Source organism: Bacillus rossius, chromosome 1 (genome assembly GCF_032445375.1).
Source record: "Bacillus rossius redtenbacheri isolate Brsri chromosome 1, Brsri_v3, whole genome shotgun sequence".
NCBI classification, from domain to species: domain Eukaryota; kingdom Metazoa; phylum Arthropoda; class Insecta; order Phasmatodea; family Bacillidae; genus Bacillus; species Bacillus rossius.
The window spans coordinates 303,416,170-303,433,419 of NC_086330.1; the positions used below are offsets into that span (position 1 = coordinate 303,416,170).

At 39.3% G+C, this 17,250-nt stretch overlaps 2 protein-coding genes across 2 annotated transcripts in view; both read right to left on the bottom strand.

The window, feature by feature from the left end:
• The window catches only part of LOC134527840 (uncharacterized), a 374,694-nt gene that overhangs the window by 295,494 nt on the left and 61,950 nt on the right, over positions 1-17,250 (bottom strand). The gene's annotated exons all lie outside the window — the stretch shown is intronic.
• The window catches only part of LOC134527837 (interferon-related developmental regulator 1), a 52,864-nt gene that overhangs the window by 31,925 nt on the left and 3,689 nt on the right, over positions 1-17,250 (bottom strand). Inside the window, exons 4-5 of the mRNA XM_063360784.1 lie at positions 7,112-7,313; positions 2,101-2,354 (exon numbers count right to left, since the gene is read on the bottom strand). Of these exons, the coding sequence (XP_063216854.1) occupies positions 2,101-2,354; positions 7,112-7,313 (456 nt within the window). The remainder of the gene's footprint in view (positions 1-2,100; positions 2,355-7,111; positions 7,314-17,250) is intronic.

Sequence of the window (17,250 nt, forward strand, 5' to 3'; positions counted from 1 at the left end):
CGACTGAGGTGTACGTACGAACCGGGGGCCGTACGAGCGAGATCAAAAACTTTTAAGATGGAAAGTTGACAAAGTCTGAGATAGCACGGCAGCACAAGATATCGGCGTCGACCCTGTCTACGATATGGAAACGTAGGGATGCGATTATGAGTGCGGGGGTCATTGAAAATCGGTACATCGGATTTAACGAAACATTGATTTAGAGTAAACATTTTCGGTAACCGTAGCACTTCGTTAAATCGGGGTTCTACTTACTGTACATGGTAGATGTTTGGTATTTTTAAAACACCGAGGCTTGGCAAATTTTCCTATGACAGTTGGTGTTAATTTCTCTGAACCATCAGAGTTTGCGCACAGCAGAACTGTGAACCGTTCTTTACTTCGCTTCCCCCCATGGCATACTTCTCCTTTCAGAGCAAGAGTTTTGTCCGGGAGGAGGTTATAAAAAACACCCGCCTCATCCGCATTGAAAATGTCCCGCGATGCATATCCTTTGGTAAGTCTTCGCAACTGTGGCTGCCATTCTTCTTGGACACAAGGATCAACAGCTGCCTCCTCACCAGCAGCTTTCAGAGACATTGCAGCCAACAATTCGATGCCTGGAAATTGTCAATCTCCATTCTGTATGCCTCATATTTGGCCTTCTCTTGAAGGATAGATCCTGAGATATGTATGCTAGATGCTCGACATTTCATTACAAAGTCAAATAATTTCCTATGAAGATTATCGTTTTTTTACAGTGTCTCTGTCTTCTTCTCTCAGCACCAGTACAAGTCCCTTACTTTCAAGATCACTTCACTGCGAAAGTATTGTTGACAAGGTAGAGTTCGGAATTGAAAATCTTTTTGCAACATCTGTTTTTCTTTCGCCCAGATCTACTGCATGAAGAATTTCCAGCTTCGTTGAAAGAGAAATAGCTTTTCTCTTTTTCTTGTCCATAGTTTCTCAAAAATTCCGTGTATGCACTGATGATTGCACTAAACCCTCGTATGTGGTTAGAACCGGACACAATTGAATGTCCAATTGTTTCTTACAAACAATTGTGTATAATTGTACAGTAAAAAAATTGATTAGAATGCCTAAAACAATATAATCCAACATACATATACTTATTGCTTGAGAACACGATGGAAATAAACTTGCAGCAATAAACTAAGAACACAAAGCCAAAAATTTCACGAAAGAAGATTATTCATACAAGCACGGACTAAACCCATAGACTAAACCAACTGCCGATATCGAATTCACGCACAACTTTCGTGCTTTCGAGAAATTGACACACAGCACTGGCGACTAATTTATTGTGCGCAGTTGACAAACTGTACCATGTTATTTTTGTTTTGGCGGCTGCTTCTTTGGTGACGTACTGCTCTCTTCTGTGTAGTGTGGATAGTTCTATGATGCAGAGAAAGATGGCAGGCCACAATTGTTTAAGTTACGTTAATATTTGACCAGAACTCAAGTATTTCAATGCAAAATTGTGTGTATTTTGTACAGTTCCATTTATTTCGTTAATTCGTAATAGAGGAGTTCTGCAAAATCACACGTTATAATTATTTTGTTACAAGAGGGTAAAAACACATGTATTATATAGGATTTTGGCGGGACTAAGACGTGATTTCGTTGTAAACAGGATTTCGCTATACAGATGTTCGTAAGGAACAGGTTTTACTGTATAAGCTTAACAAATAAAAGGGTACTAACGTGATTTATCGCATAATCGTCGCACATTTCATACCAAAATCAAGTTTGAAAAGAAGGAGTGCAACTTTTATGCGAAAAAAGCTTTTTCGTTAAGGTAATGTTATTCACAAAAACAAAAACATATTCATGGAAAGTACGTTTGTTTAAGAAGTAGATTTAATACGTCATGCAACAAAAACATATTTTGTTCAACCTTAAACAGAAAATTGAATAACGTGATCTGAACATGCTGAAACTAACGCATAACTATCATTTTAGTAAACACTAACCACAAAAAAGTGAGAACTATCAATTGTATTACAGTGTAATTCCTTGGCACTGACCGGTCAAGCGAACGTGTCCGACTGGCTACTGAGCTTTATGAGTGGGACACACCAAGGCCACACAGCCACTCACGGAGAGAAGACGGTGTTGGCATGGCCCGACATGAGCACATAGATGTCACCGGGTGCAACCAGCGTCAACAGCAAGGACCAGGCAGAGAGGGCAGATGCATGCAGGGCTGCCACTTCAGGCGACACCAGTGGCGCTGTTCCGTCGCCCTTGAGGTAGGAGCCACGGAACACAGTCTCCAGGCTGCGCATCACGCCAACAGTGTCTGCCACCTCGCCACCGCTCAGGAAGCTGCACAGCCCTACCGCCCAGCAGCACTGCCAACACGAGCACATGCACATGCTGCAGCAGACACAGATTAAAAACCATTTGGGCGATGTCTCCAATGAGAAGACACAACACTCACAGCTGGAAAACACATGGACCTCTAGGAATGATTTCGGGAAACAATAACTAGCCAAATCAAGGCAGATGGATGATATTTTTAAAGAATTATTTAATTTTATAGCAAATAGACTAAACTGTTGTTTAGCTGACCTGATATCATATGGTATAGTAACTGCTACATCTATATAATGTGCTACATTTTTCTTCATGAAAACTGTTACCTAAACTTAGTTTTACCATTATTATTAGAGGTGAACGGCAATAGCATTTTTACTTCGGAACGGGAATTGGTCGGGAAATACATTAGATTTTTAGGATCGGGATCGGGAGCAAGAGCAGTAAATTGTCTCGTAGCTTGATGTACATTAAATTATATTTACTTTTAAAATGTGCATATTTTTCAGTTTTTTTTTAATAAACCATCCACATTTATAGTCCAAATCACAAAAAAGGAAAGACACACAAATACAAATAATAAATAACATAAAATGTAATAAATACAAACATTGTGTGTCCAACTCTACTTTAAATTTTCATGAAGAAACACCAACTCTTCAACATGTTCACATGTTAATTTTTCTCTTTTGGCACTGACAATATTGCCAGCACTAGAAAAAAACCCGTTCACTGGAAACCTCTGTTGCTGGTATGCCAATATAACTCAAGACAATGTTTTTGAGTGTTGGAAATCGGGTTATATTATTTTTCCACCACAAACAAGGATCCTCTGTTATGTCTATAACAGGTTCACACAGGTACATGTCCAAGTTCTGACCGAAGAGATTTGTTGAAGTAGCAGATTGTTTTGGAGCTTGAGAAGCCAGCAAGCCAAACTCCTCCCATAGAGAGCCAGGATTCTGTGGAGCAGGCCTTTGCGAAGCTGAAACAAAAACAGATTGTTAACATAGTCTAAAAAATTGAATTTTTTATTACCTACTGAAATAATTGGTTAGTTATTAATGGTTTACTTACTGGCATGGTTATGCTCAGTCTTGTAGGATTGTACCTGGCTCTGCTGTGTAAGGAAATTGATAGCTGCATCCTTCTCATGCTTGTCTAGAAGAATGTGCTTGAAGCAGGGATCCAGCATCATGGCTGACAAATACGGTTGCTTTGTTTTGTAAGCAGGAAACCTTGATTTAAGTGACAGTAGCAAATTGTGCCCAAACGTTTTCCCAGTTCCATGTTCATTTTCAGCACAGTACTTGTCCAGTTTGTTTGTTATTAAATAAATAATTAGAATAGCAATTGAACGTGTCGGTGTCCTTTTACCACACACCTCCACTGTTGCCTGAAAAAAAGAGGTTTGAGAATTTTCACATATGTATCAACCATTTTCCATTCTGAGATACTTAGATTGTCATGTTTTCCTTCTGATAGCAAGTCCCTTGAAATAGCTTCCTTAATGGTCAGTAACCGTTCAAGCATCAGATATTCAGAATTCCAGCGTGTTTCGCAGTCCTGAATCACTCCAAGTTCTGGCAATCTCAATTGATTTTGAATTTTATGAAGCCTCTCCATGCCTGTAGTGCTATGCATATAGTAACCAACTATAGATCTGCATGCTTTAACCAAATCTTGTATTTCTGTGGAACTCTTCTTTGCATCACACAATACAAGCTGTAAAGTACGTGCAAAACATTGCAAGTGACTGAAGGGTTTTAAGCTTAATAATGAGACAACAGCCTTCATGTTCCTTGCATTGTCAGTCACTAGAAATACAGGCAATGTGTTGAATGTATCATTCAGATTCCATTTCTGTTAGCATATTTTGAATTTCTCACATTTTGCATATAAGCAGTGTGGTCACCAGAGAAATGAAATGAACCTAGACAATGAGACTGAAGACTGAAATCTTCATCCATGTAGTGCATAGTAACTGACAAGAATGCAAGATTACCTACTTCTCGACGACCACAAGTCTGTTGTGAACGCTAGAGATGACACAGTGGAAATGGCACTACCTATTCTAGCATTCAAACGGTTGACAGTTTCTTCGTATTTTTTTTTTTCCTAGCCTAAGTTAATTCTAAGTGTGTAGGGGAGGGTCCAGGTTAGGGGAGGACCTAGGTGTATCTCAGGCCAAAGCCATGCGGGTTTTGAACCATGCAGGACAAGGGCGCGTGCAATTGTGTGCGTGTTGGGGTTTACTGGCCAGCCATGGCTGCAATTGGCGCCATGACTGACGCCCCATTGGTCGCCTAGCTTAAAAGCTAGCTAAGTGTGACCCAGGTAAAACCTGCATAGACACAGGGAAAACCCTGGACCGGGTCATGCGGGGATCAATTATCATGCATTAAGCAAGCAGGTAACTACTGGACAAGAGGGAAGAAGGGTCCAGGTAAGAAGAGTTGGAAGGGCTGAAAAATCAACCATGCTGGAGTTGGGTGCTTGGGCCTTGCGGCCCGCATTTAAAGTTTGGGAACTCCTGGGTTATTATTAACCAGGGGCGCAAGCGCCCCCACGGGCGGGCGACTTCACTAGTCAGCCCAGCCACAGCTGCCCAGGCAGCTACAGTTAAAACAGAAGTGGGCAGACGAGCCAGTAAACCGGCTCGAACTGCGGGCGCACGGAGCGAAAGGCAGCCTGACGTTGCGCCATCTTTATCTTCCTTCTTCAGGTCAACAGCAGTACTTTTCAAGCCAAGGTGGGGGGAGGGAACCAACCTCGCCACCCAAAATCCCCGAGACGGTTGAAGTTCGCGCCGCTCGAGGCTACTGCTGCCACAGCTACAGCAGCCCCAGCTGAAGGTTCCTGATGTCTTCCTTCAGAGTTCCGATGCATTTCAATTCTGTTGCGCGCGCAGCAGTTCACAGCTCCGCAAGTTCCAGCCCGCAGTTCGTCTACACTTCGCTACTATGGCACATCGAGCTCCCCTGCGGTGCCTTCGCCGACGAAGCTGCTTCCTGCCACGTGCCGAGCTACATTCAGGCTACCTTTCACCCCGATAGCCGTAATAACGACTCTACAGGCCGGCCATTGGTCCGCGGACTGCTATTGGTTATTCACAGCCACCCCAGCGAGATTGCAACTCTCGAGCTGGGCTCCCGTATCCGCCACCCGCGGGACGCGGTCGGTAGCAGTTGGCGCTGCTAGGCCGCCCCCAGTACGCACACAAATCCCCCGCGCACTGCCAGCCTTCGGTTACCCAATAGGGTGCAGGGAACTCCCAGCCAACAGCCCGCGAGAGACATGTGCAAGCCCCGAGAGACGACCGCCGACGTTTCTTCGTACAACTCTGGAATAATTTTCCTGCTGAATGTTTTGCTCGATGGCAGACTGTAGAGGCTGAGCCAATTTTAAAACATTTTTTAGGCCTCTTTCGTCAACAATGCTGTATGGATGGCAACCATTTGCTAAACATTTATCTACTTCTTTTGTCAAATCAAAGCCTTTTGCTTGGGGTGGTCAATACCCCAGGTGACAAAATTAGCTAGTGATTTTTCCTGAAGAATGGCCAACTAATTTTTTGCCTTCGGATGTTGTGTTAAGTGTCTGTGCATACCTGTTGTGGAACCATATTCCGTTTTTAGGACAGAAGGGCACAAAGTACATTGAAACTTGTTATTTGGTATATTTATTAAAGAACTTCCAAATAGGCGCAGAAGACACACCTGGTTCACTTTTGCTACTGCCTGGAATGCCAGGCTCCATCGTTCACACAAGTGTATAAACTATCCCTTTTTATTAAATGAAATTTACCGGAAATAATTATCACGCGTACTTTAAAAATACCACTTGTTTATATAATTGTTCACTTTCATTCTTACATGATGACCAACTACTAAAATATAAAACCCTCTGTTTTTTATGAAAAACATTGATAATGGCAGAAACATTTGAAACCAAGATAGCGTCCTACAGTTTATTAGCATTTTGAATATTACGCACTTGGCAACACTGCTTATTGTTGCTTTTGTTAATTTTCAAAACAAATTATAACCTAAAAATTCACTAAAAATAATATTCTACATTGAGTTCTTTATGTAGTCAGAGATTTATTTTAAACCATGTTTATGAACGAGTGTTGAATTTACATTAATATTTATAATACGTATGTATTTTATTTTTTGTGATGTCTTTGTACTTTGTTCGTTTAATACGTATACGAAATTGTTACGGGACATATGTATACATAACGTATTTTTATAATATAAAAATTAGTACGACGAAGGTTAATTGTTTTAAAAAAAATTATTTTCCCGAGGTACTATCCCGAAGTTCGGCAATGGTTTTTTCCCCGACTTTTATCCCGAATTTCGGGATCCCGTCCACCTCTAATTATTATGTACATACTGTACGGTATTTATTCTAGACATGCACTATGTTACTATGTATATATTTAATTTTAAGGAGGAAACACTGGACACAGTTCTTAAAAGATACAACCGTAAAAAAAAAATCTAGACATGCATCATTTACTGTATTTTAAGGAGATTAACATGCTTCCAATTTTCTTTTTAATTTATGTGAATAGCAATGCATCTGCATATATATGTTACACTGTATGAGTTGACCTGTTCTATGTACTGGAGCCTTTACTCCATGCAAGATCAACGGAACCTGAGTCCAGCTGAACACAAGTTCAAATATTTACAACAGCACCTATTCACATGTTATGGGGATGAATGCATGGAGGAGGAATATGGGAGGGTCGAGAGAGAAGGGGAGAAGGGACAGAGTGTACCTTGGCCCGGGCCTGCAGGGAGGCAGAGGCATCGTGGGCGACGAGAAGCATCGCTGGGCCCAGTTCGCGGCACGCCTCCTCAGCATGCTCGCCTGCGCCCAGCTGTACGCACAACAAAGGCGCCAACTGCGCGGCCACCGCCTGCTCCAGGCCACGGCCCTTCTTTAGGCTGCGCTCAATGCAGTCTGTCAGCGTCAGGCGTCTGAAACACGCAGGCACCGACAGGTTGCTGGAATCAAATCTCCCTACTCAACACTAGCACACTTGCTGTCGATTCAAAAACATTAAAAAAACTAAATACAGCTTGAAGTGCTTGATTTTTTTTTTGATATTGGCAATAATTTTTTAAGTTTGGCCACTACTGTATTTGAAAAATCATTTTAATTTATTTTCTTTTTAACATCTCATAGATGAAAAACATTCCACAGTAATTCAAAAATGTTTTGGATTATCTGTAATGCACTCTCAATAAGTATTACATTCATCCACAATTGCTCCTGTCAAATAATCAGAGATTTTTCCTCGCAGTTAGACTGGTCTGTTGATAAGTGTCATGATGTACCAACAAAAGACTTAAGGGCGCGGTTCAAGTCGAAAAAATCGTCACTGTTCCGAAACATTATTTTGCGGTCGTGATGTCATTAGGGGTCTCAAAGCGATGTCCCCCACTACTCCGCGCGCTTGTATTTAGGCTAGGGCCGGTCCCAGCTCGGTTCAGTCGCGAGAGAGTCGTCTAGCGGGGAGGATGTATCGCTTCTCTGTTCGGCCTTGAAACCGGAGCACGCGAGCTCTGGGAAAACTCCCTTCTCCCCTCGCCCATGTGTGCCAACCACCTCCGTGCAGCGTTGCCAGCTTGCTCCCTCCCCTCCCCGGGGCGCGCGGCTGTCAAGCCCGGGCGGCCGCTGAATGCGGTCCGTATGGTGTAGCGAGGTTAGGAGAATGGACGGGACAAACAATATATCAAAAGCACTATATGAAAGACACATTATCTTACACTACGATTATATTCTCATTATCCTTTTATGTTAATTTGCAAGTGACGGTAGACATTATTTCATAGCCAGATATTCGTTGCGACATCCATTATTTTACTGGCGCTGTCACTGCTAGTAATTCTGTTGGTAAATAACCTTTAAAAATAAACTTCACGAAGGTTGTTCAGTTACAATTACTTTATTATCCTACAAAAATGTTACATATATTTGGCGGCACATTATATTTAGTGTCACGTCATGAAACAGTATAAAAATGAGGTAGTAATTAATGTCCAGGCATAGACGCAAATCATAGGCCCGATGAAATTAGTAGTAGTTACCAAGTTACCCTATATTAATTTACAAATTTGGGAACAATAAATGTAAAACATTAGACACACATTAATTAATCTACAAAAACAAGCCACATCAAAATACTCACATTTGCAACAAAAAAAAATGGTTTTCTCTAAAAGTACCATAGCACGCATGCAGAACAGACATAGGAAAAATGTATACACAACACTTCAAATTATTGTAACACGCAAATCATGTTTTGCAGCGGACCAACATTTGTAGGATGCAATGTCTTAGTAGGCATGGGCCAGCCAGTAACATGGAGATGGTGTTACAATCTCACATGGAAGATACATAAGTCGGATATTCTCCTGAATAAGATCATGCTACAGCTGGCGCTACTGAACCTCCAAATACATAGTAGTTGTCACTGGCCATGTTTGCGGACCAACATTATGGTTCCAAACGTTCTCGTTGAACGAACAGTCTAGATCCCTTGCATGTTCACTGGACTTGGCTCGGAGGGTCACAGTCCTCGGCTACTATGACCTTACTCTGTGTATTGCAGCTATAAATTATTGAGGGATACTATGTCCGAAGTGGTACATCCGCACATGTATTCTGCATAAAACGCGAATGGGACACATGTTAGGCTACTGCGATACAGTGCGACAACCTTTGTTGTACGAATACTAGCGCCATACGCTCATGCAGTTCTGTTTTTTGTATGTTTTAAGAAATGAGTTTATTTTAACTGCTTGAAACAAAGGCTGATAATAAATAAATTACAAAAAAAAAAACTTTTCAGTGTTGCAGAAACAAATAACAATTAAGGTTAATTACTTTGGTAACTTTTTCTATTGTAGGCAGATAGAGCATTTCACTTCATAGGCCGTAATTTTTAACTTTGAATTCCGAAAATATGAAAACAGTGATTCACTAAAGTAACATTAATTATCGGTATAAAAAGTATAACGATAAAGTTCTGCATGAAAAATGTTTTAAACACTGTTATATTCAAAATGGACAAATGCCCATTATCTTGATAGTAGTGAGTCATTGTCAAAGGTATCACTGTAATTTATTACGACTGAAATAACAACTATTTCACAAACATCAGCAGAGATCAAAAAGATTCATGCACAGTCTGCTACTAATCAAGTGTGTAATATCGTAAATGCTACAGGAAAACTGACAGAGAGCCATTTGTGAAAGTGGGGATTTCATGTTTAAAAAAAAAGAGGTTTACATCCCCGACACTGATCGTTACATTATGTTTCATCCGAAAATCGGACGCTTAGCAAGTAGTAGTTTAAGACTAATTTTAGAAACTGAAGCCACTAGTACATTAGTGTAATTACTTTACTTTTTAGTCATGGAAACATTACCTTAGTTTCAATTACAGTAACCTTCAAAACATTTTATTACTAATTTTTGTATTTTAAACACAACATTTCCTGCAGAATTGCCTCAATGAAAATAGTTAATCATTAAAAACAGAAGCTACTACTATAATAGCTGTGAAAATGATACGGGTTTGATTCCGGGTCAGGCAAACAATTTTTTTTTCAATCGTCCTAACAAAGTTGTTGGTCGGCTGGTTTTCGCAAGGACCACAATTTTTTTTCTCCCTTTCGTTCAACTATTCCATGTTTGAACCATTCATCACACATCTTAAATATAGCTGCTGGTCCCTTCCGACTTCCAATCAATAAATTACTATGTGTGTATATATATACACACACTCTCTCAATTATAAAAAGATTGACTGTTGCTGTTATAGTGAGGAGAGAAATCGAAATGCCATGTACGTGCTACATGTGGAGAAGCACGGAAGTGTTTCATAAAATTTAAACCAAACAATATAGAATTATGTATATATCATACTTATGTATAACAAAGGGTGAGATATCACGCGAGGCAGACATAAGATAGTGCGCACCGCCAAATTGTAGGATGTCGCAGGAGAAAATGACTTTGGCGAAGGGAAGGAACAGGCGGGCCGAAACGACACAGCAACACGCACAACTGCAGCTCGTCGCGGCTGTAACAGTATATTTCACTCAAAATTTTTTAAACAGTCAGTAACTTATAGCAGTTTCTTCGTATTTTGCAACTTTTAGGTGCTCAAATAAGCAAAAAGTAAGTAAAATAAGCTTTTGTAGTCAAAGGATACATCAGTTTGCAAAATGCTTACATAAATTTGTGTATGGTAGGGCAGTACATATTTTTTTTTTCAAAGTGTTCAGTTAGGAATTATTTGAATACTTTGCACCAGTTAAAACTAACTCCCTATCATGGCCTTGACCCCTCCCCCTTCGGCAAATGATATTACCATACTATTACTTATTGAAAGCGTGATCCGCCACGAAGGCAGGTATCGACCCAAGAGGCGTCGGGGAGAGAACCACTGCCCTCCAAGGTTCTCTACGTGACATGTTTCTGCGATGGTTTCGCTATTGCCTTCCGCAGTATGGCGTGAAGAACAAACACCACAACAGCTCTGCCCGAGCCGGGATACGAGCCCGGGTCCTCGTGCACCGCAGGCCGGCGCCTAGCCCACACTGGCCGCTGCCATTCAAATGTTTACATTTATACAGTTCTGCAACTATTATTAGTATGGTAAAGTTAGAATTCTAGAATAAATAAAATTTACAAACAAGAAACGAAGTTCTCAATTATATCCTTCACTTGTATTTTTTTTTTGTTTAAGAAAATGTGTTCATCGTGAAAACAATAACCACTTGGAATATTTCGAGCAACTGCAATTAACTTACGTGAAAAACATAAAACAAACACTATGTTATCTAATTCTATGTTAGCGTAACAATAAGCATAACTAACAAAACTGTTTATAACAGTGATGCAAGCGGCGATTGCTCAATATCTTCAGTGTTATCGTCATTTGATTTTTCAATTTTCTTATTCCGAAAGTAAAATTCTCTTGCGACAGCTTTCTTTGATTTCATTAACCGGTGATAAGAGCTTTTCTCTGTGCCCATTCTCGTGAAAATGAACTAATTTTTACATTATTAATTAAATCAGAGACTAAATTTGCAAAGTTTGTTTAAGTAGTCTCCCTCAAAAGGTAATTATTCAAAATACATTATTTAAATATATATGTTATAATAATAACTGCAGAATTAAAATTGTGCTAAATATCAAATTTACTGCAAAGCAATACGGCAGCAGATCTCAAAATTCTCGTTCTTCTCTCTCTGTGAAGACACAAACTTTGGACTTGGCAACACTGAGCGCGGCCTTCGCCGTTTACTACTAGTGGCACATTCTTTCGGCGCATTTTGAAGTACACCGGAACGCTAACGCGCGCGGTGCACAAGTATTTCACATGCCATTCAAAATCTATACGGGCTACGTAAACCATGAGTACCAATTTAAAATCTACGGAATTTCCTCTTTCAACGATGGTAAGTATCATGTGTTTAAATTATGTTTTTCGATAAAAAAATTTAGTTTTCAAATGTTGATTTAATGCTACTACAGAGAAATAAATTATTTTAAAACTTTAATATACTATTCCATACAAAGTTCAGGAGCTGATTCAGTGCGAAAAAGTGATTATTCTTATAATATAATTTTTGTTTATAGTTTCATTTGTTATTTTAAAAGTTTTCCTCAAAATTCTCATGTATTACAGCACATATGTTGCATTATAAATTATGGCAATTTTTTCACATTGAAAAAAATATTAACCATTGGAATTTCTATTATAGTTTTAAAATAACCTTTATTAATCTATATACATGAATACCTTTTCCAGTAACCATATTTTAACGCCAGAAATTACAGTTATAAATGGTGCCAAAGTGAACATTTAGTTGAGCCACGCCCTTAACACAGGATACATACAAATTTAAGGATTTTTTCTTTTTAATTTTCTTATACTTTTTTAATGTCATAGGGTATTATATCATGATTAATAAGCAAGATTATATAAAACAAAAACAGAAAACTTAAACCTTTTCACAGATAAATCCCAAATGACTTGTGCAAGATAGTTTCCAACTATATTCTAACGTTTAGATTGCAGTACAGAGTAAACAGCATCTACTATTTCCAGATTGATGCTACCCGGTTTGTTAACTTTGAAAATCTTATTTTGTATATTATCAAAAGTATAACAAGTTTTAGTCAATTTTTTATTTTACTATTTGTCTTTTTTCAGTTGAATATATTCATTATTAATTTTCAAGAATAACTATTAGTATCAGTATGTCACTAAATTGATATAACAGCAATGACTAATTAAATTATTGTAAAAAAAATAGGTGAGAAAAACAGATGAAAACAAATGGTGTCTATCAGATAAGGTACCATAAAAGTAAGAATTATCAAATCATATGCTTAAAATACAAAAATAAAATTTATTTCATAAATTCTCATTCAAAATTACACATTATTACAAAAATTATTACAAAAGAAATTTATTTCAATTCATTTAACAATTTTCATTACTTTATAAAGCTGGGTCTAAATCTTTTGTGCTCTTTAAGAATGTATGGCAACAGAGCACACTGAAAAATGGATAATAGTGCTGATAGCAGATGATGTCTATTGGAAAGAGAATGAATGCCCATTTAAATGGCCAATGCAACTAAGGATGAAACATGCTATACTTAAATTTAATGTGAGATTAAAACTGAACTGAGTTTACGAAAAACCCAACGAGGGCAAGCAAAATTCTGCTAGAAATAAAATAATTATGTCTTCTTGCACTGTCACGGTTTTTTTTAAAACTTGTAAAAAAATATTTTTATGATCTTTGTGACATGTAGACACCCAGAATATGTACAGTCAAACCTCTATCTATCGAACTCGCATGTATCGATTGTCCGTGTTTATCGTATATTTTCTACGGTCCCGGCAAAATTGCCATACAACTAAGGTTAAAAAAGTCCGCTTGTACCGATGTTCGAATTATCATTTTGTCCGCATTGATCGTACAAAATATGTGGTCCCGTCACTATAAATTATAATAGATGATCGTTTAACCATAAAGATTTTGCAGAAATAACCATTTCTTAGAAAGAAACCGTCATAAAAACAGTAACGATAGTATACAGTAGTAAATATCAACTTAAATCTGCAGCCAAGTAATGGAGCACGTAAATATGAAGAAAAGACAAATGAACAACAACTTACGAAGAAATATGGATGATGTACCATAACTACAGTACAAACCCAATTGTTATCCTAAGATAATTACCATAAAAAGAACTAAAGATTCTTTGTTGATACCATAATTACTACAGAAGCACGATAGCTACCACATTTGCACTACAGTTACCGTAACAACCGAGATGTATATTTACCGTGACGGTAATGTATTTATTTATGACATATTAAAAATAAAGAACATTATTGAAAAATAGGATGTTTTATTTTTATATGTACATTTGGCACATGTTGTGAAGAAATAATGCGATCTGAAAAAATGCAGTACTACTACGAAAAGCGAAAAAGGTAATCGTGGATTTTTAGGTTATGGCAGTCTCTCTCGTTTTTCAGTAATATCGGCCGAAAATTAACAAACGTATCGGAAGTCGGCAGAAATGCCGATTCAACTAAATATTGGCAAAATCGGCTTCTTCAGTACAGCTCTACATTTGATGAAATGAGTAAACATATTTCAGACTTCAGAATATTGAAAAAGACTTTAATTTCCATGTAGATTTATTGTGCGTATTTTTTTTTTTGCAAGTGTAAATTGAATTAAGTAAAATACTTCCATTTTTATTTATTTTTCAACTGATTTAACTTTAATGACAAGTAACTGATATATTTCTGACACTAATTTTGAGGTTGAAATATTTTTTAAAAATTCTTAGAGTGAAGTCCACATCTATTGAATGTCCGCATCTACTGAATTTTTTTGTTGGTCCCCTGAAAAACGATAGATAGAGGTTTGACTGTAATCAGTATTTCCCTCTTGTAGTTACAGACTGCAGTTGGTTCATGGTTCATTAGCGAGACATAACAACAAAAAGAGATAGTTAATTTAATAGTTATAGTTTGACGTCAAACAGGGCTGCGCCCTGCCTTGAGCCCGATGTGTCCCCTGTACCGCCAGCACCACCACCCTTCCACCATCACCCTCTGTTTGAACCGCCCGCCACGATGACGTGTGCATGCGTGTGTGAGTAAGCCGCAGGAGGCATTAGAGGCAGCGCAACGGCCCAGAAACGTAAAATAGTAATTAATTAATAAGTAAAGAAATAAAGGGCTATGTATTGTGTGTTTTATTAATTTTGCCCAGTGTTTAGTCTTAAGTCACAGGAAGGACGGCGCAGCGCTACACGTGGCCGCTACAGGAACTACCACGAATAATCTTTAGACAATAATTGATTAAGTACAGTAGAACCACGATTTAACGAAGTGCTACATTTACCGAAAATGTTTACTCTAAATCCATGTTTCATTAAATCCGATTTAGCGATTTTAAATGACCCCCGCACTCATAATCGCATCCCTACGTTTCCATATCGTAGACAGGGTCGACGCGATATCTTGTGCTGCCGTGCTATCTCAGACTTTGTCAACTTTCCATCTTAAAAGTTTTTGATCTCGCTCGTACGGCCCCCGGTTCTACGTACACCTCAGTCGTACTTACAGATTTTCAGAAACTGTGAAAAATGAGGCAAAAAAATATGAAAAGTGTAAGAAATACAAGTTTATTAAAATACAGTCGCAACCTGCAGCGTTAATAACAAATACGAACTACATACACATTGCGTCATAGTAAAAAATTTAAAAAAAATGGCCCCAAATTGATGGAAATTTACCGTCCATAGCGCGCCGTACGCGGAGAAAGGTAATTAATTGTACTCGGTCAGCTGTTGTTACGGCGCGGCGTAGCCGCCGGCTGGCTCTCTCTGCTCGCTGAGCTGCGCATGCACAGTGTAACTCGCTCAACGCTCCGCCCAGACCTGTGACCTTCCATCAGCAGCCAGCCAATAGACGCGAGCTTAGCGGAAAAAAATATAAAATCTCCACCGCCCGTGTCCCAGTTTTGTCCAGTTCTAATACCAGTAACATAAACGAATCGTCAAAAAAACGTAACAAAGCCAATATCCAAAAACCAGTAAATAAAGTAGAATCCCGCCGATGCACGCGGCAGTGTCTAGCCGAACTCGGCGGGTCCACTATCGCATGAAAAGCCGTCTCAACTGTCATGTTATCTTACCCGCCCGCCCGCACGAAAAGCCGCTGTGGTAGCTTCTGCGATTGCGTAAGAAACTCGTCCAGCCAGGCTGGCGGTAGCGGTGGCTTGACGTCATACGTGACGTGACGCTTACCTCTCCCATACCCTGCTAATTCTTCAAGGCTCATCCCTCCCAGAGCTAGAAACCATGTAAAAAAACACCCCCCCCCTTCCTTTATCAACTAACATTTCAACACATTCCCTCCCTTATTACAACCTTCTGCCTGAGAAACTGTCAGCATCCTCCCCCCCTATCACACCGCGTGCGACAAAAGCCAGGTTGTTTAGTCCATTCTCGGTGAAATAAATATTTTTATGGGCTTATACGACTGTCCTTCGCCGCTAATAAATACTTTATAACTTTAAGTTATTATGATACAATTTGTTTATTAGTCACACAACAGTTTCTGCTGAAAAATCACTAATACCTCGAAATTTATTGAATAGAAAAATTTAGCAGGGCCGTAAATATATTTATTTTAATGCATAGTTACTTTTCCATCTGCATTCCAACATGTTTTTTTTCTTTCTTTTTTTTTTTTACGCTGCGAAGGGACGTGGAAAAGATAATTGCTTGAGCAGTCAAAAGAAACATCGCTGACGGCAAGGGAGGGAGCGCATCCTGTCGGTCTGTCACTGTGATTATCTACTCCAAAAACATCCAAGTCCGAACAGCACTTATAAATCCGTGTTCGCAAAATCGGGGTTCTACTGTATATGGTTATGAAATCAGATGGAAGTCTCAGAAATTGTCGTTTCATTATAACTAATTTGTAAAAGGGTAAACTATGTTAGTAATTAGATTAATTATAAGTCAACAAGCTAACGGGAACTCAAGTGTTGGGAGATGCCATGACACCCTGTTGACGAGTCAGTCTTGTTCTTCCACCGCCCGGAGTGGGACGCTCCCGCACCTCGTCGACTTCATTGTTTAGTAATATCTGATCCGATAGCATCCATTTCGCATATATTAATCTAAATCGCTTTCTTTCTGTCTTCGACGCCTACTCCGAGTGGTAGACTGTTTCAATAAGAATTTAAACGCCTTGAGCATTATAAATTTAACTTCGTTACGTTTCTTTGGTCAGGCCACGTGGTGACCTGGCCCACCTCCTAAACTGATTGTTTGCTGTTGGCTTTTTATCCGCTTCGCCTGAAAAATGTAGAGACGAGGAATGTTTAATAAATATCAGGTGTGAATATCGAGTGTATATTATTTCGGTCACAGGTGCCCCGGTGTAGTCACCTGGCGTGTGGGACGTCTAGAGCCCACCTAGGTAAAAATTAGGGCATTACACGAGTGTACCAGCGTGCCCGCCGCTGAGAGCGGGTGTTAGGGGCCAACGAAGCAGTATTAGGGTAGTGTGTCTGGTCGCACTAGGGCGACTTCACGGCCCGAGAAAGGAGTCTCGCCGGGTCCACGTGCCCACAAACCACGTGGTGGTGCCCAAACTTAAAATCTGCCGCCTTTGACAACCCTGTGCGATAGCAAGTTTCACAAACCAATAATTTTGAAAAGTAATTTAATATGGAAGCCATAAAATAAATTATGAACACAAAGTGGTGGGGTGAGATAATCTACTAGAATGGATAGACTTAGAACCAAATAGAGGATGTAGTTACTGAGCGGGCTCCATGTGCTATGA